Source organism: Microcebus murinus, chromosome 6 (genome assembly GCF_040939455.1).
Source record: "Microcebus murinus isolate Inina chromosome 6, M.murinus_Inina_mat1.0, whole genome shotgun sequence".
NCBI classification, from domain to species: Eukaryota; Metazoa; Chordata; class Mammalia; order Primates; family Cheirogaleidae; genus Microcebus; species Microcebus murinus.
This window is the reverse complement of record NC_134109.1, coordinates 74,952,982-74,980,422: the sequence shown is the minus strand read 5'-3', so window position 1 is coordinate 74,980,422 and position 27,441 is coordinate 74,952,982. Positions and strand designations below refer to the sequence as shown.

Genomic DNA, 27,441 nt, shown 5'->3' with positions numbered 1-27,441 from the left:
AGATTTAGTAAGCTTGTCTTAATATATTTTCATCTAATTTCATTTTAAAATATTTTTAAAATAATAATTGTTATTTGTTAAGTATTTACTATGTGCCAGAGTCTGTTCTAAGCACCTTGCATATAGGAGCTCATTTATTCCACAGCCCTGTGACACTATTATTATCCTCATTTTATGGGTGAGGAAACCAAGGAATAGAGAGGTTAAGTAACTTGCCCAAGATGTTTCCCAGTAGTTAGAGGCACAGCCAAGTACTAAATCCTGGTTCCCGGGCTCTTAATCAATACTCTGTTCTTAAATAACAGTCCATTGGCCTCTAGAAATCTCTTAGCTGTTACCCTTTGGTGTGATTATTAATCCTGTTATGAATCCATCTAAGTAGTTTTTGTGCTTAAAAAAAAGGAGGTGACTTATAGAGAGCAATTTAGTTTTGCCCAAGTATATTTATTTTTGTTTGAAATGTGTAAACCCTTTTATTATAAAATACAACACAGAAAAGGGCATGAAACAGACATATATAGCCTTATTAATTATAATAATAATTCATAACCACCACCTAGTTAAAAAGAAAAACAAAACAGAACATTGTCAGCGACTCAGAACCTCCCTGCTTGTTCCTTTTTTTTAACATTATATGTAAGCATTCAAACACAAACACTATAATTTTGCTTCTTTTTGAACTCAAATGGAAACACACAGTATATATTCTTTTGTGGCTGATTTTTTTTGTTCACTATTTATTTATTTTTTTAATAATCTATTTGACAAATCTGGAAGTAGGTAGTTCAGAAGTTCATAATGTCAATGCCCTTGTCAGTCTCTTAAAAAAAAATTTTTTTTTTTTGGCTTTTCCTGTGTGGTTAAAAAGGTTGCCACAGCTCCAGACCTCATGTTTTCACACAATCATATCCCAAGAGAGGAAACGGGGCAATTATAGCTGTGGAGGAGCTCACCTTTTCATACTCCCTCTTTTTTCCTTATCAGGTTGAATAATATAGTTAACAGACCCAGTTTGTTGTACATAATTTATCCAACTTTGGGAGTATTTAATGAAATGCATTTTAAGTCGTTGGGACAGTGTCAGGCACGATACATGATGCTCTCAGTAAATATTGATATATTTACTTGGCTGCACTACTTCTTTTATCCATGAGGAAACTGAGTCCCAGAATGTTTGAAAGACACTGCCAAGGTAACACTGAGTCATAACTAGAATATTGGTCTTTTTTCTCATGAGCCAGGATTTTCTCTCTTTTATAATGAGGTCCTATGTGTAGCTGAAGAAATTAATTGTGGAGTTCTGTGTATAGTGGACACTGAGTAAATTCTGTTGTCTAACATGCAATTCAAGAGAAATGTCTGCAGGTGGAGATCTAGAGTATGTCACTCAGGAAGTTTTTGTGCTTTCACATAAAGTAAAGACCTTCATTCCATTCTCACTGAAGTTCTGTGACATTGCTTGCTCAGTGAAACTATTTAAGAGATCAGAAATCAGTGAAATAGGATTTTGACAGGATGATGGTCTCTTGTGGTATTATAAATTCATAATACATGTACATTTAATTTTCACAGCCAAGAATTATCTAGCAGTATTCTGGTCTGTCTACTTTATTTCCATATTACAAAATGATAAAACTAAATTAGTGACCTTTTGAATCTGCCCTTGGAGAAATACCCTATGACAATAGCATTGTTTATTCATATAAAACAAAATATTTCTGTTAAAAAAAGAGCATAATAAAGAGAGATATGAATATCTGATATTTCCTCCACAATATTCTGATATTTTGGGCTCACTGTGAACACTAAGAAGCACAGGAAACATCTGATTTCCACATTTGCAATATAGATACTTATATGCTGTATGCTTTTAGGAGGATGTGACTTTTTTTTTTTTTTTAAGACAGTCTCGCTTTGTTGCCCAGGCTAGAGTGAGTGCTGTGGCATCAGCCTAGCTCACACAGCAACCTCAAACTCCTGAGCTCAAACGATCCTACTGCCTCAGCCTCCTGAGTAAGCTGGGACTACAGGCATGTGCCACCATGCCCAGCTGATTTTTTCTATATATATTAGTTGGCCAATTAATTTCTTTCTATTTATAATAGAGACAGGGTCTCGCTCTTGTTCAGGCTGGTTTTGAACTCCTGACCTTGAGCGATCCATCCACCTCGGCCTCCCAGAGTGCTAGGATTCCAGGCGCGAGCCACCTTGCCCGGCATAGGAGGACATGACTCTTTAGCAGAATGTTTCCATTTGAGTATTGAATGAATGCATATTGGTTAGTGCTTAAGAAGTTGAGCTAGCCTTTGGCAGTTTTGATCTGATATTGTGTATTTTGATATGTCAGTTAATATGAAAATAAAAGATTACAAAATACATTTGGAAATATTTATATTAAAAATATAAACATTTATATTGGAAATGTTTATATATGAAATGTTTACATTCTCTATTTCAATTTTTATGTTTCAGGTTTGCTATTAGAAAGATAATGCTGTTGGAATTTAGGTGAGTTAAAAGTCATTATTTCGATGAAGATGAAAATCTGATTTAATTTTTAGCTAAATTTTCTTTATATTTCTGTGTGTGGTTAAGAAAATTTTAATAATTCTGAATTTATAGAGATTTATATTTTTGTGGTTGACTTATTTTGGAATATGTGTATGATAGTCTTTGTTTTCAAAGATGAAGCCCCATTGTCAGAATAATTTGTATTTATATTTGTTTCTCACTAGCTAAGATAGCATGCACTGACTATTTCTGAACTCTTACCTAGCTTTGATAGTGATCAGTGGGAATAAATTGGAGTGTATTCTATAGCCAATTATTTTTTCTGCCAGGCTAAAACTTAACTATCAAGGTAGCATTATTCCAACCTAGCCTCTGGTAACATAAATATTTCAGACTGAAGAGAGTGTACAATTTTTAGATTATGAAGGTGGATTAGATTATATTACAAAGTGTGGCCACTATGACAAAAATAAAAGCCAGAATTGTTGTTGATGATAGTAATATTTACTTTTTATTGAACAGAACACTTGCTTGTGCTGTGCACAGTGTTAAACATTTTATATACAAAGCACCCAGAGCAATCTGGTGAAGTAAGTATTATCCTGTCCATCTACTGAAAAAAAAAAGCTGAGAGCAGGAAAGTTAAGTAATTTGTTCAAGATAATGCAATTAAGTAATTGGAAGAGCTTGGATGCCAGTATCTGATGCCAAAGCTCATGGTTTTTCACCTTTTCTATACTTCCTTGAGATCTGGTCTGCATTATAAGTCAGAACCTCTGTATTAATAACTGTCTCCCTACATAAACTAATTTGATCTTTAGCCCTCCACCCCCCCCAAAAAAAGCATGGAGTAGGTGAAGTAGGTCTTACCATTTTTATAGAGCAAAATTGATATTTATAGTTATGAATTAGCTAGCTAGTAAATTAAGTATCTCCTGTATCCTAAGACTATATTGTTATAATGTTTAATCCTCACAATAATACCAGTAAGATCTTATTTTATAGAGGAGAAAACTGAGGCTAGAAATTGTACTCCTCTGGCCATTAGATGAATATGCCTTTTTTACGATATCATGTCTCCTTTCAGGATGACAGATAAAAATCAAGAGGATAGTGATATGCAATTAGCATTAACCAGAATTCTAGAGTCCAGAAACCAGGAGAATTGCAGCAGCTGAAGTGGAAAGCAACGAAACAGATCAAAAGCATCAATGACAATGAAAAATTTTTAATAACTAAAAAAGTGGGTTCTTAACTTTCAGGAACTTTTGTGTGATTTTGATACACGAATGTAATCTTCTCTGGGTCAACTTCCAGATATAAACAGTCTAAAGTTTGTAATAGAGAGTAATTGATTGTCTTTTGCTAGAGTGGAAAATGAGATGTCATGGAAAAGGTAGCTGGGTACAGAAAAGTGAACTGAGAAAGAAGAGGGGTTTTGTTGGTAAAAGTCATTGGAATGAGGTATTATTATATATCAGTTACATTTGCTGCAATTACTGAAATAGAATTAGGGAGTTGTTAAACTACTCCTTAAGTTTGGAGAACAGATACGTACTTTGGAGTAAGAACTATACCTGTATCATAGGCAAATCAGTGACCTCATTGCCTCAATTTCCTCATCTAAAAAAATGTAAAGAATAGATTTGGAGTTTGCTGTGTAGTCAGATAATACCCAAGACAAGACATTGCTATTAAAATCTGTAGCAAGCCAATGATATCCTAGGGCATCTGACAGAAACAAATATAAAGATACTCTGGAAGAATGTGTATTTCAACTATACTGCAAAAAATTTCTGTATATAAAACTCTGATAAAGGTAAGTTCATACTCCCAAATACAGAGCATATTAGGATAATAATCCAGTGTAATAATCCAGAGATGATTGTCAAGAATTTTCTAGAGTTGATGAACAATATGAGTCTTTTAGATTCTAGAAGTACTATAATAAGTCCTGAACAGAGCAACAAAGACAGAATGAAGATCTTAAAATCTGCTGAAGGGAAAAGACAGATTACTCAAAGAGGAGGAAGGACAAATAGATTGTAGACTTTTCAATTATAGTAATAGAGAAGATAATGGAATGAGACATTTCATTCCATTATCTTAAATAGAAAAAAATCACTTTCAACCTAGAATTATACACCCAGCTAAACTGTCACGAAATAAATGTTAGACAAAGATAAATATTATTGCTGACAGAAATTCTAAAGGATTATAATTCAGAAAAAAAGAAAAGAATGAAATGAAGCTTCACTTATTTTATTTGTGAAATAATCTAATCTTTCACTTGGATCCTTTTGATCATTATTTTTGGTAAAAACTTACCCAGTTTCCTTAGGTTTTTGCAAATTAAGCAAAAAGAATTGATTGCTGAAAAACTCAGAATCCTTAAAGCATAAGAGAAAGTAGAAAAACTGTAGTGCTATAGCAGAATCTAAAACACTTAACAGTGCGTGGGTGTGTGTGAAAAATTGTACACATTTAGTGATTTAAAGCAGAAGCAAGAACTCCTGCTTTTTTCCATTAGTGCTTGAGAGTATTTTATAGCCCAGTGTCATAATTAATGTTTATAACTATCTTGAGTGGCAACAAATGGCTATGTGTTATTTGAGAAATCAGAAATACTTAAATTTGTGTAGGAATATTTCCACCAAGGTCTTTAAATAAGAATTATGGCATGTAGAGGGGAAAATTTCAGTTACCTTGAAAACTGACTTATGTTGAATACCTCATAAATTAAATATTACAAAGCCTCTTTTTAATTGTTAATTCTCTTCCTTTTTTCTGAAAGTGATTTCAAGTCTTGATATGAGTAAGTGTTAATGTCTCAGATACTTTTGTCAGTAAGAGTGTCCGTCATATAATCTTGTTTTAGAGCTGACAATTTGTCAAGTATTTTTGTTTTTTACTTCATGAAGAGGCTTAGATAAGGGAATATCCAGTGATCTGATGGTGATAAGTATGCATGTTGTAACCTTGGATGTCTTATTACTTGAAAGTATATAACTGTCTTTCTCCAAGGCCAAATTTTCTACATATAAGTTTGTAGCAGGTAGCAGTGACCTAGATTACTGATAAATTTGTGAAGGATTCTTCAAATCATAAATATAGATTTTCAAAATGTTTTCAGAAAGTTATAAATAATACAGCTTTCCAGGTGAGTGATATATTCCAATGAGTCATGGTAACTAATGAAATATTCTATGACTTTTTACTCTTTACAGCCAGTATCTTGAAAATTACCTCTGGATGAATTATTCTCCAGAGGTGTCCAGCAAGGCCTATTTAATGTCAATCTGCTGTATGGTGAATGAGAAGTTCAGAGAAAATGTCCCTGCATGGGAGGTAACAGATTTAAATTACTTTATAGCTTTCATTCTGTGCCCACTTAGGTCATTCCAAAGGAATGAACTTTTTAGTGATGAACTTTTTATTGATGTAATAATAAATAGTGCAGAACTTTTTATTGATCTAATAATAATTAGCACTTTTAGGGTAGAACTTTACCCAATATTAAAGTAAATATTGACAAAAAGAATGTGAAAGATACCAGTTTTCTTTCAGTTTCATATTTTCTTCAAATTAATTTATTATGAATTGAAAAATTACAAATGTGGAATTATTTTTCTGCTTTGTGCTTAAAACAAAGAATGGCATGTATGATGAAGACTTACATCAGGAGCTGGCAAAGAGAAAGTTACATTTATAAAGTACAAATAGATAAATGTTCAAATGAGATAATATTTTTCAGTGTCTTGTTTCACAACAGGGGGTATATACTTGTTTGAATAAAGAAGCATTTTCAAAGTCAAGACAGATGTTTACATTGTAATTTCAGTTTTCTTTTTGTCCCTGATTTGGGATCTGTTTTTCCTTTTTGAAATTTTTCATGAACTGATGTTTTATTTTTGTGCTGGTGCAACAGAGGCTTGGTCAGTAGCAGTCCAAAATCCAGGTTTTCTTTGCCCACTGTAAAATAGTTACCTTACCAAAAGAGTTTCTTCTCTTCCAGTCAGACTTTTTAAATAAAGAAACGGCATGAATTCTTTTCATCTCTTTTGAGAGAATGATCTCCAAAATGAGAAGGTGTTAGAGTCATTAAGATAAAACAAACCATGGGCAGTTCTCTCAAATATTCATTGACTGCCATCTTGGGGCACATTAGAGCTCAAAGTGAGTGTGAGTCTTATGTCTTATTGAGGGATCTGAGATATTGATTGCCTTAAGCTATTATAGAAAGGAAGAGGGAAAATTTTTTGAGCCAGGGAATAACATGATCAGTTTGCATGTTTTAAAAACCACTTTGGTGATTAGGGCTTGAAATACAGAGGTGACAACACAGACTTTGAAGACAAACACAGATTTAGAAAGAATAATTGATTAGATTTGATAATTAATTGAAGTGGCATTTGAAAAGGTTTTGTTTTCAATAACCTTCTAGGCTTAGGCAACTGATGAGTATAATAGATGATGATACCATTTACCAAGATAGGTAATAGAGGATGATGAATACTTTGGAGGATACAAAACTATTGAATTGAGTTTTGGACTTACTTAGTTTAAACTGCTTTTGGAATACCTAGATGAAATTGTCTAGTAAACTGAGGGATCTAAGGTTATAGAGCTAAAAAGAGAAATCTGGACTGTTGATGTGTATTTGGAATCATTAGCATGTGGTAGTTAAAGTAATGGAGGTGGGGGAGAATAAGGCTGGAACCCCAGGAACACTGCCATTTAAGTAACAAGAAGAGAACCCTTTGATACAGTGAAAAGGAATTAAGGGTTAATAAGAGTCCATTGGACTTGACAGCCATAACAGCTTCGGGGGAGTGATGTGGGTGGATGCTTGTTTTAGAGGAGTGAATGGAAACAACTAGTATAGACCATGCATTTGGAGTACTTGTCCAGGGCAGTAAGTACAAGGAGGTAGATCAAAGAGGCTTGAGTATATTTACCTTCTATATTTACATTATATTTACATGTTAAGAGTAAGGAGCTAATATAAAGCAGGAGAGGCTGTCTTGAGATTAATTACAGTGTGAAAACTATAATTTTTGCTAAAGATACAGTTTCTTTTGCCTAAATCAGAAGAATTAAAATACTTCAGATCTTTAATAAGAAAACAAAACCTAACTGTAGAAGAAAAACTAAAGGAATTAAGACCGTTATTTTATTAGCTAAAGGTTCATGCAACTCTCTCATTGTCCAGTCAGAAACCTATATTTGACTTGATACCGTTAATTATAAGTAAGCATGTAATGCTCCTGATACACATACAAATAATCTTTTTGTAATGTTTTGGTTTTGTTAATAGACTCCTAAACAGCCTACCAGTGCTTCTTTAAGGGGGAAAAACAGGTGAGCAAGCCAATTCAAAATAAATTTATACTCTTTTCTTTTCAGACTTTCAAGAAGAAGCCAGACCACTTCCCATTCTTTTTTAAGCACATCTTAAAAGCGGCATTAGCTGAAACTGATGGTGAATTTTCACTCCATGAACAGACAGTCTTACTACTTTTTCTTGATCATTGCTTCAATAGTTTGGTAATTTTTATACTTTGGGGAAATTTTCAAGTTTTCTTGTTTTTTTTAAGGTTGAGTTTAGATAAGATTACATCTGTAGCCAAATCTTCATCCACAGTAGCAGGGAATAAGAGTAATGGTAAAAGCTTAATTTCAGCCTCTTAACAATAAACCATTTTGTAAGATATGTTCATTTTTTAATAGATTTGGGCTTGATTTCTCCTTTTTTCTATTGACTCTAAGAAAAATGATAAAGAAATTGAAACTACAAAGGAAGAACACAAAAATGAGAAGCAACAAAGAGCCTAGTTAATAGGAAGTTTGAGTAAGGAGATCTGTGCTATAAGCTGCATATAAAAATGTAGTTTCATTGCTTTTCAGTTATGCTTCATGCATAGGCTGAAGAGTTGTATTTTTAGTTGACTGATTAAGGCCGATTGTGGATGATCTTTGAAAATGTGTTGTATGGGATACATTTTCATCCTTTATAGGGATTATCTTCTAAAAATATTTTCAGTAATTAATATTTTATTTGAGTTTCCTTACTGTGGTTATCTGAAGGTATATGCATATATATTCAAAGATAAGTGCTTTAGAATTGATAATGCACTTAGACCCGTGCATGAGAATGAATGGAATTCTTTCTTATCCCAAAGACTGAATGTTGATAGATGGATGGTTATTACTAGTATGCATGTATTGCCTTACTTGGATCTCATAAAGGCATTAAAAAAAAGATTATGATGCTCACAGTGGATAGCACTGTTACCTAATTAACATTTGTTAAAATAAATGGTGCAAATAGAAATATAAGTAAAAGTGATTCCTTATCAGAAATTGAACAAAAAGAAGATTTAATTAGTATTAGTAGTTTGGTGCTAGATTTAACCGACTTAAAAACTAGTTTATTATTGAAATGCTTTGTCTTTATTAATTTGCAGTTAATTCTTGTTACTTGAGGTAGTTATGTTCATTTTTGACTTAGCTGATACTGAACCATTGCTCATTGGAGAATATAAGGTTAGGTTCCTGTATGCTTTTGTTACAATGTTTTTGTCAACTTATCAATACATAACCTTATTTTATGTGTGTTTCTGTTTAAAGACAACTTATTTTAATATGTATTGTTGATTCAGTGACTGTGAATTTACCACCAACAGCACTATAACTTGTGCCTAAACGAAGTTTATCTAACACACATGTTTTCTCCATAAGGCACATCACGGCCTTTTTGTACCCACAAACATTATACAGCTTATACAGCACGTTAGCCTTGTGCTCAGGACCATTTTAAACAGTGAATCACCAACAAAAAGCACAAACATATGAGAAAAAGTAGCACTAAATAGACTACAAAAAGGATACTTGTTTATTATGAGAGGCTGAAAGAGAAGCAGAGTGTCAGTTCAGTCTCAACCGTGAATGTGTGTATCAAGTAACTCAAAATTTTTTGCCACTTTCTGCTGTGAATGACTGTTAAAGTGCAGAGAGTATTGCTTTTGGAGGTAAAATACATTTTTGTTAGTAGGTGAATTTGAAAATATGAAATCTGTGAATAATGAGGATCGATTTTTTAAAAAAGTATTGAACCTCTTAATATTCAAATATCATCAATTTGTAAGTGTTTATGGCATGTTTTCCCCAAAAGACTTAAAAAGGCAGTGTACTCTTTATGTAAGGACTTATGTAGAAATGCTCTTATATTTCTAAACTTGTTTTCTCCATGCATTAAACAGGAAGTAGACTTGATACGGAGTCAAGTACAGCAGCTTATCTCCCTTCCAATGTGGATGGGCTTACAGCCTGTAAGTATCTAATTTCAGAATCTTATGCATGTACGTTTAAGTGGAATGCAGTTTTAGACTGTGTACCTTTAACATGGATATAAAAGTGGTAGCTAAACATCCCCTTTTCTTGCTTAGAAAGGTTATTGTGCATTAACTTATTACAGTTTTAAAGTTTTTATGTGCAATCTAATATGTGTTTCACCTAATTTCAGTATTGTGAGGTGAAATAAGGTAGTATCCATTGAGCTTGTAGGGAAAGGAGGTTAATTTAGCAAAGTATGGTTATTATTCTGATGTATGACTTTGGATGAGACTACACATAGACTTGAATTTTTTATTTCCCTTGACTGGAATGTATATACAACTGTAGGAATGGGTCTGGGTCATGTTTAATATTAAAGACTTCCATTTTTTCATCAAATCTTTATTAGATAATATGTGCAAGTGTCAAAGCGAAACTAATACATTTTAGGGAGTTAAAACTGTCATATTTCAGTGTAATACCTTATTCAAAATTCCATTTTCCTGCACATGGGTGATTCTGTATATACACAGATATGCAGGCTCATTTGTAGGCACCATCTGATGGGGATGAAAGCATAGGCATATATAGATAATTAGTACTAAGTTAAAAAGAGACAAGTGCTGTAAGAGAGAATATGCCCTGATGTGGACTTTTCCTTGTTTACTTGTGATAGCTGTTTTTTGTTCCTTGTTTCAGACTTATATAACTTCAATGATTATGCTCATAAGTGTTAATGTTTATATTTTTCAGATTTAAATCCTTAATTTAGAAATTAAAAAAATTTTGTTGATTATTGAGCTTAAAAATCTTGGCTAGAAAAGGTACTTTGTTTTGTTATATTTTTAGTAACAGGCATTAGAATTGAATAATTTTTAAAAATATTCATTTCTTAGTTTTCAGGGTTTGTCATGTGCTTTCAGGATTTATCATATTGCTCTATATCATATCCATATATTAGAAAAGTACCTGATAGTTGATATAATCCTTATCCTTGTAAACTTTTAGGTTACTGGTGATTGAATATCACATCTTTCTTTCAGGCACGATTAGAATTAGAATTAAAAAAAACACCTAAGCTAAGAAAATTCTGGAACTTGATTAAAAAGAATGATGAAAAGATGGATCCAGGAGCAAGAGAACAGTATGTTGGCAAAGCTTTGTTCCATATTAGCTTATTGTACTGGGTTATGGGTCTTAGATGATTTGTCTGGTTTATTGCTTCCTTTTATATAGTACTGAGCCCAAATACATTATTAGTAAGTGCTTTTACTTAGACTGTCATAGGAATATTTTTCAGAAAGATCTAAAGGGGAAGCCACAACATCACCGTGCTTTTTTTCTTTTCTCTTTGCCAGTGATAAGTATTATATAGAGTTACTCACTGTTCTTCTTGCTACTTGTTGTCTCAGATCATCCTCATGGATGGTTCTCAATTTTCTTGGTAATCTTCAGGCTGTTAATCCAACTTCTCTTTCTTTTTCTTACATCTTCACTCTTTTTTTTTTTTTTTTCTGAGATAGAGTGTCACTTTGTTGCCCAAGCTAGAGTGAGTGCCATGGCGTCAGCCTAGCTCACAGCAACCTCAAACTCCTGGGCTCAAGCAATCCTCCTGCCTCAGCCTCCCACATAGCTGGGACTACAGGCATGTGCCTCCATTCCTGGCTAATTTTTTCTATATATTAGAAATTAATTTCTTTCTATTTTAGTAGAGACAGGATCTCACTCTTGCTCAGGCCAGTTCCTTGAGTGATCCACCCACCTCGGCCTCCCAGAGTACTGGGATTACAGGCGTGAGCCACCGTGCCCGGCCTCACCTTCCCTCTTCACAATGACTTTTACACACTCCAACTATCATTCATTTATTCAACAAATATTGAGTGTTCATTTTGCCAGGTACTGTTATAGGAGATACAGCAGTTTTATTAATTACATACTATCTTGTGTTACTAATTATGTTTGTATCATATGACTTGTCGTTTCAAGTAGATTTTAGTCATTCCTCCCTTTGTATTTCCAGCAGGACGATTACAGTCATTTGCAGTTACGCAACACCTAAAAAGTGTTTGTTGATGAGTTAGTGTATCTTAAATTAGTAATGAGTAGAAAATTGTTTTTTAAATTAACATTTAATCTTTAGCCATTGTAATACTTTATTATTCTTAATAAAGTATGAAATTGTTCCTCTCATTTTAACTACCTTAAATGTTAGATTTTTAATGTTAAGGGCAGACTATAAATGAAATTTTGAGAACTCCTTTCTAGTTCTGACCCTGAAGTCACAGTGAAAACTTCTACAATGAGAGAAAGTGGTGCTTGCTTAGCTGGATTATTAGGCCAGTAATGTGGCTCTCCTTTTCTTTATACAATACTGTATTTATATATAGATAAGCAGCAGTGTGTTTAAATTATGGCCCCAATTTTAGAAATGGAACATGTGAACAATTTAGGAAGAGGTCAGCATTCAAACTTCACTTTTAAATAACTATTTTTCAAAAATAATTGTTTAATATTCTTTCTGATTTTAGGGCCTATCAAGAAAGAAGATTTCTTTCACAACTCATCCAGAAGTTTATCTCTGTGCTGAAATCAGTACCACTTTCTGGTAACTATCTTCTTTTACTGAGCACATTTGTAAAGTTATCGTTTAGATGTTCCTATGGTATTCACTCATCTCTAATCTAAAAACTGCTTTTGGAATAATTTTAAATTGTAATGATAAATTGTATGTCCTCTACTTTTCAAGTATATACCAGTCTAAGCATTGGGATTGCCTTGTAGGGTTATGGTACCAGCATGGTTATTGAAATGTTCATTTATTTAGCAAATATTTTTTTACTTTAATTACTAGATCCAGGCCCTGTACTAGGTACTGGGATATAATTGTGAACAAGAAGATCATAGACATTATCTGCATGTTGTTTATAATATGGTGCTAAATGGTGTTTTTAAGCAATACCAAATACTGTTTGGAGGGGAAGAGGAGAATTATTTTTGAGATATTAGGTAAAAAATGAAATGGGAAGGATTTTCCTCCATCATGTTCCCCATTTATTGACGAAAAAAAATAAATGTATACTATATAGAGTATAGACTAATATTAAAATATACTATGAGTTAGCTGTACATACCCATACGTATACATGTGGATGTATATTATATACCTATGTACCAAGAAGGATTAGTTAAATTATGTTGGGTTTGTAAGATCTTTATAAGCATTTCGGAAAGCAAATAGAATATTATTTACTTAATAAAGGGGTATATGTTATGTTAGATGACATTGTTTAATGATATTTTATTTTTTAAGTGGAGTATAGTCTAAGAGCAGTTCTATAAGTGTACCATATTTATATTTTTGCATCAGAGATTGTAGCTTTGTTTAAACTAAATACAATGAAATTACACTGACCCTCTAAGTAATGTTTTACAACTGAAAATCATAGCTATACTTTAGTGAGGAGTAGATATTAATACTATAAATCAATTGTGTCTGATTTGGGGCATAATACTACTACCAGCATCAGTATAAAGAAAAAGTTGTCATATACTTATAATCTAAGTTACTTAATATTAGTATATTTCAATCTTTCCTTAATGGAAAGACACTTAATGTGTCTTAAACCTGGAAAGAGGACTAAGATTGGGTTTTCTTGGTACAAATAGTAACGAGTGTTTTGAACTACTAATGTCTGTAATAACTAGGGTCATAAAAATTGATGTCTCTAACTGTGGAATATTTGTCTAGTTCATCTAGGTTTGAAAGACAAGAAGTGCCTGTAGCAATTTTAATAGCCTGTAAACCACTAGCTGTTGCCACTGTTGTTTATATATTGTCAGAAAACAAAATTTCTTAATCTTGAGCTTTAATCACAGTTTGTCAACTTGCTGGTAAAGGAACCAGCAAGATGATGAAAATGTGCCAGTTTTGAGAGGGTATGAAGATGTATGGATTACATAGCCTGGAAATAGAAAGCTAATTTTTAAAAGGGTTTAAGAAGGATTATAGTTTCGTTTGATAGGGTCATAAAACAACACACTGATAACACTTGTTGGAAATCTGTGTAGGATGGCCTGAAATGTTAGGACTGCTGTCAGAGGAAGGGGAAAAAAACTATAGTATATCTAAGAGACAAATGACAAGGATATATTTGTGTCTGTAATGGAAATAGCAAGGTTTCTATACTGAGCGTTATACCCAGGAAAGTCAACTAACATAAAAACATGCAACTCTATTCAGCAGAGCACAGATCTTGAACACCAAGCATTGTTTCTTAATTTTAAATAGGCCATTGACAGTGATTTTCTCAAGCTGTAAATAAAGATACAGAGTTTCCTCACTGTTTTTGTTTTGGACAAAAATATTTTCCTTGGACAGTTACAAGAACAAAAGATAGCAACAAAGGGCTAGTTTGACTAGATTTAATTTAAAAATTGCTTCTTTACAATTTTTAGTTTAAACAACCATATGTATACCTCAGAAAACCTGGGTTCCACTCCTAACCAGCCACAGTAGTTCTACACTTTCATCGGGTAATTTTCTCTGATCTTTAGTTTCCCCACCAAGAAAGTGAAGATCTAGAATAAGCTGTGATTCAGTTATTTCAGGGTCTGAATTATGCACATAGAATCCCAGGAAAATTTCCAGTTAACATTTCGAAATATTAGTCACAAAAGTATTCACATTTATTTCTTCACATAATGCCTTCTGTTTTCCTGTATATTATAAATCAATTAAATAAATAGATTTTTATTTAAGTATTTAGAGGATACCTTCTATAAATCTGGCACTGGATTTGTCACTGCTGGGAGTCCTTAAACTAAGCAGCAACGGGGACCCTAAAATTATCTCCATTTACTTGAAACCGTTTTGGCAGGATGGTTTTAGCTGGTTAAATTGTAGACTGTTTCCTGGCATTAGGAAAAAAACTTGTACTCTGAAACTATTTCATGTCACAAGGTTGTAATTATTTAAAAACAAAAATAAATGTTTATAAAAATAGTATATTATGCTCATGAATAGCATAAAATAAGATAATGATTTAAAAAATATTTTATTGCTCTGTGTGTCATTGGCATTTTAATATCAGAAATAATACATATAAGTATATATGTGTACACATACTTGTGTTTATACATATGAGAGAACTTTTAGAAGTTTAGTATGTGTAGACAATAAGGAAAATGGAGCAAAAACTGATATAAAACTGCCTTCTGGGTTTTTATATCTTCCAAGTTTTTTAAAATCTAATCATTAAGTAATCTTTGCAAACTTGAATTTTAACACTCACTTCTGACCCAAGCTAGATTTTTCATTTCCTCATGTTTGTAGAGCTAAATTATCAGGGTACAGTCTACCTCTGCCTTTTAAAAAATATATATGTGATTTTTACTCTGAACCTTAGCCCAATCCTGATGAATAAGGGACATATGACTGTTTAAATTATTAAATAACTGCCAATTTTAAGAAATATCATGCAAATGGCCTAACATGTTTTCTCTCTCATGTCTAGAACCTGTTACCATGGACAAAGTTCATTACTGTGAAAGATTTATTGAACTTATGATTGATCTAGAGGTAAGAAATCTACAGTGACCTTTCTGCTATATAATCATTAAGGGTCTAAGATTAAGCATATGACTATATATGAAATATTTCTTTTCCAAACTGGCCTTTGTTTGTACCTGTTTCGAGGTGTCACATAGAGTAGAAAATCACAAGTAATTGGCCCTTGAGGTTTTCAAATGACTGACCCATCTAGCATGGACTGCTGTTCTTAGAGAAAAACAGTATAGTTATTAAACATGAGTCCAGTAATGGCAATTTATTTTCTATTGTACTTTATTTTAATACTCCTTCATATGAAGTTTTCGCTAATGGCTGAAGTCACGAGTTTATGACCATCTTTTTAGATAATCTCACTTTTCTAAATGTGTCTAATATTGATGAAGAAAAATATAACTGCTATTTTCAATTTTTTAAATTAAGATTCTTAAAAAAGAAGATTTCATACTTAGGTGCAGAATTTAATGGCAAGTTCAGATAAAGAATTGATATAATTCAGATTGAATCCATTTCTTTTCCGTTCTCTCTTTAATGTGGAAAATTGAAAGACAACACATTTGTTCTTATCTGGAGATAAAGGATGTGTGGTTTCTTGAAATGAGTATTAGAGTATTGGACTAACAGTCACTCATGATACTGTCATTCAAATTCTAGCTCTGAGTAATCAGTTTATAGTCTCTGTGTATCTCAATAATCTCATCCATAAAATGAGGATATTTGATTAGATTAGTAGTTTTCATGCTGTTTCTGGCTCAGTTTCTTGGCATTGTCTTTCTGACTGTCATAAGGGAATGTAGGAAGAAGAAACAGAGACAGGAGTCTCCACTTTGGGGTCTGTACTCCACGTTTTAATTTACACACAGCAATGTGTTGGGATTTTATGTAGGATTTTGTTTGAAAACTACTGGCCAAGGTGATCTATGAGATCCTTCTAGTGCTAGATTTTATTGTCAATTTTATCTTAAAACATAAAATTTATTTTATTATCAGTTATATCATTACTGTTTTTAAAACTAGAAACATTGCCACTGAGTTAATTTACAGTGTGAACCAGATCTCTTGCATTGTGTATAGTGTGTCTTTTGGAAGGCTGGAGGGTACTTTGTAATTAAACAAAAAGTCAAATATCAGTAGATTGCACTTCTAGCTGTTGAGAATACATACAAACTTATTGCTATGATGTTTTTTCTCCTAGGCCTTACTACCCACAAGGCGCTGGTTTAATACCATCCTGGATGATTCCCACCTTTTGGTTCACTGTTACCTTTCCAATCTTGTTCATAGGGAAGAGGATGGCCATCTTTTTTCCCAGGTAAGCATTGATATATCTGAACATGTTAGTATTTTAATTTCTAAATTGATCTTTTCTTTGCCATGCAAGTGGGAGTGGGGCATGGCACAAAGTAAACTTTTAAAAATACCAAATTGAATGATATAAGTTCCCAATTAGTCATTTTAAAGTGAAATCAAACCTTAATATATGAAAGGAATGTATTCTTATATAGGTGGCCTTTATTAATTATATATTATAACCTTTTGTTAATGATATGTGGGTTTGTTATTGGACTAAATTATGATTTTGTGGGTATAGTCTCACATGTTCACATATTTCGATTTTATTAATAACTACTGTGGAATATAGTAGATGAGAAACATTAATTTCAAATGAATTATACCCCAGTACCATGACTTTGTCTTTCCATAAGATGATGATGATAGGCAATTGATAGCATAGAGTGTACATCCTACCTCAGGTAGGAAGGCAAAGTACTAGTATTTCACATTTCCTGTAATGTGATGGAAAAGAAAACATCTGACAAACCTCTAATGCTTGTCTTTCAATGAGGTCGTAATTGGAGAAACAGTTTTGTGTGTTTACGTATATTCTTTTTATTTTTTTATCTTATATTTGTGAACCACTGCTCTTTTTCTCTCTCTTTTTTAAAATTTCTACCTAGTGATTTGTCACCTATGTTAAAATATGTTAAGCTCTTAGTAGTGTATCTAGTACCATAGATTAGAACTAAAAATAATAAAGATTTGGGCTGAGTACAGCCAGTGGGCTCTGTGGATGCTACTGCCACTCAGGGAAAGCAGGGCCCCATTAGCTGCAGGAACTAAATCAAAGCAGGGGCTTGATGGCCATGGAGACTCATGAGAGGAATGAATAACTTAGCTTTCCTCACTTTACTGTTTTTCCGTAATAGAAGCATCACACAAAAAAAGAGTGTCTCCAATTATGAATTCCAAAATCCTAATTGAGGGTTTTAAGTAAGAGACCTCAGTAGTTCCCCCTATAGTGTCGTTTTATAAATTTTTGGTGATATAGATAGATAAGATTGTTTATTGTTTTGTTTTGTTTCATTAAAATGTTCTGTTTCATTTCATTCATTAAAATGCTGGACTTCCTTTGATTACCTGCTTAATGTCTCTTCAGTATTGGGATTGCAGTTTAAGTTCTTCTTTGGACAAGTAGACAGTGTATATGAAATAGACTTAACAATTTATTCACATATTTTATTTTCACATACATAGAGCATGTTTGCTTGGGTATGTTCTAAAATCTTTTTTGTAATGTTTACATTCCAAAGTTTTTCAGCACCTCTGCGAATGTATATGAATTCGTTTATTATTTTTATTATTTATTAATATTATAATATTAATATTAATTGTATTCATTATTAATATTATTTATTATTATTTTTATTATAAATAGTGTTATGCTTTCTTTATTATATGTTCATACAGTTTATTAATTTAAGTGTGTCTTTTCAGCTTTTAGACATGCTCAAGTTCTATACTGGTTTTGAAATTAATGACCAGACTGGAAATGCTCTGACAGAGAATGAGATGACTACAATTCACTATGATAGAATTACTTCTCTACAGGTAATTGAAATGCATTATAGCCTTTATATATGCTCCATAAGGTTGGGTCATACTAAAATTTAGGTTTTGTATAGGTACAAATAGAAAAAGGTATTACATTAATAGTGTTTTCATCTTCAGCTTATTTAATGTTTCTCGTTTTGATGAATTGATGAATTTTTTCTCGTTTCTCGTTTTGATGAATTTGATGGAAAAAAATGGCTTCTTTTCACAGACCATCTAAGTCCTGTGAATCAATATACTGATATTTGGTATTCAGAATTAGTTAACAGACCATTTTGGCACATTTATTTTACATATTGGCTCTGCTGTTATTATTTTATGAAAAGAATATTTCAACATATGGCAAGCTATGTATGTATAAGCACATTTTGCACATTTTTAAGATAAACACATGCAGTGAAACTGAAATTTACTGGTATAGCTCAGATATGCCAAAAAGTACCTTTGTTTTCTGTGACTGATCTCATCTTGCTCCTGAGCCCCACTCTCTGATGGCAGAAGGAAGCTTTTATTTGTGAACTTAAAGTAATTCAGTTTCTTTTTTGTTTTAAAGAGGTTTTTTGGTGGGGAGGGTAAAGACTAAACTAAGTCAAATGTTAGTTCAAATTCTCTTACGTAGTCAGTTCTGCTGTCTGTCAAGGAGTCTGTGATCTCCTGCTTCTTTCCTAAGGTAGCTTCTGGATACATGGAGACGTTAAGATAGCCTTATTATTTTGGAAAAGGAAAGAGCACAGATGTCTTTTCTTGGTTTTTTTTTTTTTTTTTTTTTTAGAATATTAGTGTTTTTGTTCTTCCGCTTCTGCTCTTCAAGTTACCACAGCTGCTGATTATTCCCAAGGAACTTGGCTGTTTCCCCTGCCGAGGAGACCCCAACTTTGTTCTTGATGGTGCTGGCATTCTCCTGAGAGCTGACTCTCATTCGTTTCCTGGCTTATGTGGCGCAAGCTCAGGCTTGGGTTTTAGGGTCATTTTGCCATTGTCTGCAATAATTCCATGACAGGCTCGCCCTTAACCTTGGCAGTCTTTATATTATTCACCATGGAGCACATGAAAACTTCTGGATCTTTTCTGTGCCACATCGACATCAAGGGAGACTAGGGATATTATCTTAGCTACTCTGTTATCAAATCATCATAATGCTGCTATTTCTATTTTCTTGCAACCCATGTTGTTTGAGCATATTACGCTGCAAGGTCCTCTCTTCCCAGCATACCAAACAAAAGCAGAGCAGAAGCACATGTTTTTGACCTCTCTTTCAAGTTATTTCTCCAGTGGCAATTTCCCTTGGGATTTTATTTTAGTCTTGTTGGGCCAGTTCTTGATAATAAAGTGTTTGTTTTTTTCTCTCTTCCTATCAGTAAGCTAGCCTTTGTGGCTATTTTCAAGTACAATATATTCAAAATCCAGTTTTAGAAATCAAAATCTCAACACTGGCATCGGGTGGCCCCAGCAATCTCTGCACCTGGCTTCATCTTCTGCTTTTAAAAAAAAGAAAAAGAAAAAAACAGAAAACTGAACATTGATTTTTTTGTTTTTGATATTCCTACTAGACCAATTCTACTTTTTTCCCCATTGTATTGCTTCTGGCTGAATTAGGCAGAGGAGGTTACATATGAGAAGCAAAGAAGAAAGAGAAGTGTATTAATATTTTCATTATATAGTAAATAAATTGTAGATGGTTGTATTAATATGTAGATATTAATTATTGATATATTTGCTGTTCTTTTGTAGAGAGCTGCTTTTGCACATTTTCCTGAACTCTATGATTTTGCCCTTTCAAATGTGGCAGAAGTAGATACTCGGGAATCCTTGGTCAAGTTTTTTGGACCTCTTAGGTAAAACAAAATGAAAGGAAAACTGTGTATTCTCTTTTGGTGTCATGTTTCTTGAATTCTACTTTTCTTTGTTGCTTTTAATCATTTTTGTAATACTTTAAGTAATATTGCTTATTATTTCACTCTTTATTGACATCTAGAACTGGTGCTTCTGTCTAGTAGTTTGATAACTTTGAGTTACTTAACTATAATTATCCATTTTTTTGGTAAAATTTATATTTTTTATGACTTACACAATTTTCCTAGATCTTAAATTTTTCTTAGGTTAGAACACAGAACTGTTCAATCCCATCAGTCATAAACAACATACAACAGAAACCAATAAAGATTTGTCATGTGTGATATTAGAGATGTGAGGAAAATTTTTGCATATTTAAAATTTATAGAATTAGTACTATTCTCTGGTACTTAGTATCTGCTAATATACTTTGTGGAAAATAGTAATAATAATAGCAAACATTTACTATGTGATACACATTCTCTTAAATTGAGTAAATCTCAAAACATTCATGTTAGTAGTACTTACCATTTTACATATAAGGTAATTGAGGCGTAAACCAGTTAAGTAATTTGCCTAGGGTTACACAGCAAGTAAATAGCAGAGACAGGATGTAAACCTAGGTAGTCTGATTCCTGACTCCTAAACACTGTGCTCTCTTATCTCTCCTTAAGTCTTGGGAAAAATTATGTTTAGTTCATTGACTATTTAAAGTGAAACAAAGGTTGGTTTGGTTGTTCATTTTCATATGAGGATGTAAATTATAATAACACATAGATCTATTTCTTTTAAATAACTGCAGAGTTCCATTAAATGGGACTACTATGCTACTTTTTAATTACTCTTCTATTGATGGATCTTTAAGTTTTAAATTTTTGGCTATCATAAATAACTCTCTACAATAAGCATTTTTTTACTTTTATGTAAAAATTTTTGGTACTGATTCCCAGGTGCAAAATGGCAGACTCAAAGGGTCATGTGTTTAAAATTCATTATATGTTGCTAAATTTCCTTTAGCAAAGACTACCAATTTATACTTACCAACAGGGTATAAGGATATATTTTTCTCCCTACCAACACTAGGTAAATTAGTCTTTAATTTTTGCCAATCTAAGGACATTGTTTACTGTGCATTTCCTTGATTATATTGGGGAAACTGAATATCTTTCTATTTTTTTCTTGGCTATTTATATTTCTCCTTTAATTTCTTCTTATCATCCTTTGCTATTTTGTATTCCATTGCTTATTGTCTTACTGTTTTTATTTTTAAGGAACCTTTATATATTCCTTTATGTAATCCTTTGTCTAGTTTGTGCTGAATATATTTTCTTTTGGTTTAACTTTGTTTATGGTGTCTTTTGTCATTACAAATATTTTTAGTTTTTAATCACATCTGTCAATCTTCTTTTTAATAGCAATGTCAAGTGCTTTATGTAAAGGCATTCTTCACCAAAAATCCATAAAATATTGTCTTACATTTTTAAAACACTTTTATAGATTTGGTTTTTTACATTCAATTTAGCTACATAATCCATCTGGGGAATTTATTTTTGCCCACAGAACTCCTTTATACTCCTAAAAATTACTGAGGAGCCCAGAGAACTTTTGTTTATGTGGATTATATTAATTATATTTACTACATTAGAAATAAAAAGTGGAAGGTTTTAAATATTAATTCATTTCAAAAATCAGTTAAAATCCATTAGATGTTAATATATGTATTGTCACTCCAAAATGAACAAAAAATGCATGATGGTAAGAGTGTCATTGTTTTACATTTTTCTGAATCTCTTTAATGTCTGGTTTAATTTGAAGACAGTAGGATTTGCAGATCTATTAATACTTTTGGATTCATTTTGTTGTGAGATGTTTTGGTTGAAGTAAATGAAGAAAATCTGGCCTTATGCAGAGGAAAGCATATTTTGATAGCTTTATCAAATAATTGGGGATATTCTTTGATACTATATCAACATTTGACAAGTGGTAGTTTCTTTAAAAATTATTTTCAGAGTGGAATCAGAAACCATGTCAAAGAATTCTAAGCAATTAAAATGACTTAGTTTAAGAATTGGAGAGATCTGTCTTGCTCCTGGATCAGAGGACTTAGTTAAGATGTGAATCTTCAAGTTGATCTATAGATAAAATTTAATTCCAGTCAAAATCGTAGCAGGATATTTTATGGAAATTGATAGACTTCATCTAAAAATGATATGGAAAGGCGAAGGAACTAGAAATCCCAAACCATTTTGAAACAGAATGAAGTTAGAGGATTTCTACTACCTTTTTTCAATGCTTACTATAATATAAAGCTACAGTGATCAAGATACTATGTTATTGAAAAATGGATAGGCATATAGATCATTGGAATAAAATAGAGAGTCCAGAAATAGACCATACATATATAGTTAGTTGAGTTTTGACTAATGTGCCAAGGCAACTCAATGGAGAAAGGATATTCTTTTCAACAATGGTGCTGGAACAATTTGACATCTACGTGCAAAGTATAAAGCTTGTCCCGTACCTCGCATCATATATATAAATTAACTCAAAATGAATCATAGACCTAAATGTCAAAACTAAAACTTCTAGGAAATATAGGAAAAAAAATGTTTGGGATTGTAGTTTGTGCAATGATTTGGATAGACACCAAAACACAATCCGTATTGGGAAAAAATTGAACTTTATCAAAAGTTAAAAACTTCTCTTTGAAAGACATTGTTAAGAGAATGAAAAGTCAAGCCACAAACTGGGAGACAATATTGGCTAAACAGATATCTATCTGATGAAGGAATAGTATCCAGAAGTCTGGGAACTCAGTCTCATAGTCTCCCCTTATCTGCAGGGAATATATTCCAAGACCAATGGATGCCTGAAACTGCAGATAGTACCAAACCCTGTATATACTATGTTTTTGTCTATGTGTAGATACTTCTGATAAAGTTTAACTTATAAATTAGGCACAGTAAGAGATTAATAACAATAGTTAATAATACTTTAAAACATTTATAACAGTATACTGTACTAAAAGTTATGTGGCTAGGTGCAATGGCCCATGCTTGCAAGAAGAAGAGAAAGGCCCATTTGAAGAAGAGTGCAGATACACTTTGGGGGATTCAAAAAGAGCTGCAATTTTAAAGTCTTCAAATGCCACGCCACTTCACTGTCTAGGCTACAACAGGATTTTAGTTGGAGGTTGTGCATATTGTCCTTTTTATCTGATCTGGGATTAAAGCAGTAATACTAAGATAGCCTGGGAAAAACATCAATGTCCTAAAGTTAGAAATGAGAATGGTTCGTAAAACCTTACAGCTGTATCCTGATACTGGATGGTCCTTACTCTTTGTAGTCCTAAACCAGTTGGTGTAAAATAGTTCCACCATTGCTAAGGCACCACTGCCAATGCTGCATATGCTGCAGTTGCTCTTCGAACCAGATGTGTGTTTACTGTGTGTTATGTAACTTATGATTCCTTTACCCAACATGCCTAGTCCAGCTTGACTAGGACTAGAACAGTGAAAAAAAAAAGCACTTTGGAAGGCTCAGGCAGGAGGATTGCTTGAGGCCAGGAGTTCAATACCAGCCTGGGCAACATAGTGAGACCCCCATCTCTACAAAAAAATAGAAAAAATTATCCAAGCATGGTGGCTCACACCTATAGTCCCAGCTGCTTAGGAGGCTGAGGCAGGAGGATCGCTTGAGTCCAGAAGCTCAAGGCTGCAATGAGCTATAATCATGCCACTGCACTCCAGCTTGGCCAGTAGAGCAAGACCCTATCTCTATAAACGGAAATTTATGTGAATGTGATCTCGCTCTTTTTCTCTTTCAAAATATCTTACTTTACTCACCTATTTTCAGACCATGGGTAACTAAAATTATGGAAAGCAAAACTACACATAAGGGAGGGGGGCTACTTTAATAAGAAGACAGTAAAAAAATGGCAAAAGATTTGAACAACCACTTCACCAAAGTAGATATTAATAGATAGATGCCAATAGGCCCATGGAAAAATGCTTAACATCTTAGTCATAGGGGAAATACAAATTTAAATCATAATGAGATACCATTACATATCTATTAGAATTGTTTAAATAAAACAAAGTAATGACTCTTCACAAGGTTGTGGAACGACTGAAATTTTCATACATTGCTGATGCGAATTCAAAATGGATAGCCACTTTGGAAAAATTTTACAGTTTCTTGTAAAGTTAAACATCCACTTATATATGCATGTTGCATTCCCCACTTACAGATATACCCAAGAGAGATGAAAACTTATATTCACACAAAAATCTGTACAAAAATGTACTAATAGCTTTATTCATAATTGTCAAAGACTAGAATACATAAATATCCTTTGGCTGATGAATGAATGAACTCACTGCTACATCTTATAATTGAATACTGCTCAGCAATATAAAGAAATCATCTGCAGATACTGCAGTGTGAGTGAATTAATGCATTATGCTAAGCAAAAGCAATTGTTGTCAGAAGCCTACCTAATGTATGATTCTATTTATTTTACCTTCTGGAAAAGGCAAAATTATTGAAATTGAAAACAGATTAGTGGTTGCCAGGGCTGGGATGGAGAGGAGGGTTTAATTTAAAGTGGCATGAGAGAATGTAGGGGGATGATGAAACTATTTATGTACTAGAAAGCTGTGGAGCTCACAGTGGCGATTGCAAATTTTCACTTGGGAATGCAAATTTAAATTTACTGTAGCAACAAATACTGGTGGCTGTTTTTCTTGAAGCTACAGGCTTATTTCATTCACATTTGAAAAAAAATCTTGCCATTTATTTAAGACCAAATAAGCATAGTTTGTCAGTCATTCTTTGAAGTAAAAATTGTGTACAAAATATGTACTTCCCATTTTGTCACACAGAATTCTTAAAAAGTGGATACTCAAGAGCCCAAATTTAATAGCATTAATAATTATTTACTGCTTCATCAAAGACATTCTTAAATAAAACTGGCTTTTTCTTTTTTTAAAAAAAACTGCATGTGTAAGTGAGGAATGCTATGACTACTTGTAGTAGAGGTTGGTGCCACTGCCTAGGTCCATGCCAGCAGTTTTACACATCATTGCTTTTGCACTGGCAGTGCATACATAAAGGCGTGGGAAAAAAGCCAATGTCTTAGTATTAATATTTTTAAAATGTTGTCCTAGTGGACCATGAGAGGTTTGCAGAAAACACTTTGAGAACCCTACATCAAAGGTTTAATTTTCATTGCTAGTTGTTACTTGCTGTTAGTCTCATGGCATTGTATTTACTTTTTAAGCTATCTGTGGAAATACTCGTTTCAAAAGTGAAGTAAAGTTACTGTGAATGAAGTATTCTAAACATTCTTTATTCTGCAGTTCAAACACGCTCCACCAGGTGGCATCATACCTCTGCTTGTTGCCAACACTCCCCAACAACGAAGACACAACTTTGGATAAAGAATTTCTTCTAGAATTGCTGGTAAGTATTAGTGTGCTCTGAATTTTGCATGTGATTTTCCCTGCCTTTTAAAAGCATTCATCAAGATAGGGGTTCATATAGGTTTCTTGTTGGCTAAAGATTATGTAGATAATTTCCATCTGTTTTGGGAATTCTGGTTTTGTCAGAAGTTATTTTTTATCATTTGAATTTCTTTTCTCAAGTCTTTTATCTCTTAAAACTGCTTTGTGGCATGAATTCATTCTATTGGCAAGCATTTATGAGCAGCTTCTGTGTCAGATACTCTATTTTGGTGTCAGTGCTACATATGACACATAACAGCTGACACCATTCCTGCCTCTGAGGAGGTCACGGTTACTTACACACACACACACCACAAATATTTGAATAGACATATTCCTATATATTTATTTTAAAAGTGATCATTTAAACATAGTATATTGAATATTAAGTCATACATTTATCAGTAGAAAACCTTGGGAGTGTTTAGAAATAGTGTAAATTATCACTAAGTGGCTTAAGAATTCTAGGGGATTTCTCAGTCACTTTTGGAAATTACTTTTTTTAAAAAGTGATTTTGTAAAGCATTTTTGTATTTTTAAATTAAATTAATATATGATTTTATAAATAAACTACATTACAGAGGTATTTGAGGTTAAAAATAGGGATTTTATTCCCTTTGGACTCCCATTCTGTTCTCCAGAGGGAAACACAGTTAATACTTTCATATATCTCTTTCCAGATTTTAAAAAAATTGTGGTTTTAATTTATTTGATTTAGTTAAATTTTAGAAGTAATATAGGAGTACATTTTGTTATAATAATATAGAAATATCTAGATCAACACTCAAGTCCTTCCAGAACTTCTTTATACATTTATGTAAAAATATACACACCACATAGGAATCTAGTTTTGTATTTTTTAAAATAGAAATTGAGTCGTGCTGTATTCTTCTGCAGCTTGCTTTTTTAAAAATCTAATATTATGTTTGAGGTTTAATCCATTTGTATGGTATAGATATACTTTTATTTTTACTTTGGTATAACATTTCATAAATTAGATAAGTATTTAACCATAACCCTATATTTAGGTTGTTGGCAGTTTTCAGTTTTGCAAATAATGAAACAATTTTTTTGTATGCCTCCTTATGCCCGTGTATGGACATTTAAGAGAGAAATGAAATTATTTGATTGAAGCACAAGCATATTTAAAATGTAACAGTTGCTGTCACATTACCTTTCAAAAGATGTATATTCCCATCAACAGTGAATTAAAATATATCTCTGCAGGCTCTTACCAGCATTGGGTGTTATCTGTTTTCCCATTTTTGCCAATCTGATGGGTAAAAAAAATGGTAGTTTGTTTTATTTTTTGTTTCCTGCCTGCTATAAAGTTGAATGGCTTTTCATGTTTCAAACATTTTTTTGTGCCTAAACAAACATATATTGTGTTGATGTGTATATACAGATTCTTATACATGTGGAACTATATTAGGCACACTGTATTAGAATTTATTTTTGAAGCTAATGCTGTTAATATAGGATGTGAAATACAATCTCTCACTGTAGGAGAGAAGATGGTATGCTAGTTTTGGGGAGCAGTGACAGGAAACTATTTGTAGCAGGTGTTTTAAGCCTAGTAACAGATGTTTAAGTGCCATTTGGGGAGAAATCCTTGAGAAGGTTCTAATTCAAATAAGGAAAATACTTTTTTATTGATATATTTACTTGAGCAACCATCTTTGCCTTCCTTCTTACAGATCACTTTTCACTGCCTCTGACTAGAAGTGCTTCCTTAAAAATTCTTGTGGCATTTTTGTGACAATGTAAAATCTCTCCAGTCAGGTTTGAGGAATTGATAAT

General features: G+C 32.7%; 1 protein-coding gene across 2 annotated transcripts in view; it reads left to right on the top strand.

Moving 5' to 3' along the window:
- The window catches only part of AQR (aquarius intron-binding spliceosomal factor), a 97,646-nt gene that overhangs the window by 10,194 nt on the left and 60,011 nt on the right, over nucleotides 1-27,441 (top strand). The window contains exons 4-14 of one of the 2 annotated variants that reach the window (XM_012766344.3): nucleotides 2,473-2,508; nucleotides 5,739-5,859; nucleotides 7,918-8,058; nucleotides 9,774-9,842; nucleotides 10,890-10,990; nucleotides 12,375-12,451; nucleotides 15,360-15,424; nucleotides 16,608-16,724; nucleotides 18,188-18,301; nucleotides 20,036-20,139; nucleotides 25,498-25,600. In XM_012766344.3, the coding sequence (XP_012621798.1) occupies nucleotides 2,473-2,508; nucleotides 5,739-5,859; nucleotides 7,918-8,058; nucleotides 9,774-9,842; nucleotides 10,890-10,990; nucleotides 12,375-12,451; nucleotides 15,360-15,424; nucleotides 16,608-16,724; nucleotides 18,188-18,301; nucleotides 20,036-20,139; nucleotides 25,498-25,600 (1,048 nt within the window). Of the gene's footprint in view, nucleotides 1-2,472; nucleotides 2,509-5,738; nucleotides 5,860-7,852; nucleotides 7,873-7,917; nucleotides 8,059-9,773; nucleotides 9,843-10,889; nucleotides 10,991-12,374; nucleotides 12,452-15,359; nucleotides 15,425-16,607; nucleotides 16,725-18,187; nucleotides 18,302-20,035; nucleotides 20,140-25,497; nucleotides 25,601-27,441 lie in introns of those variants that run through there. The other variant, XM_076004233.1, reaches the window with a different exon arrangement.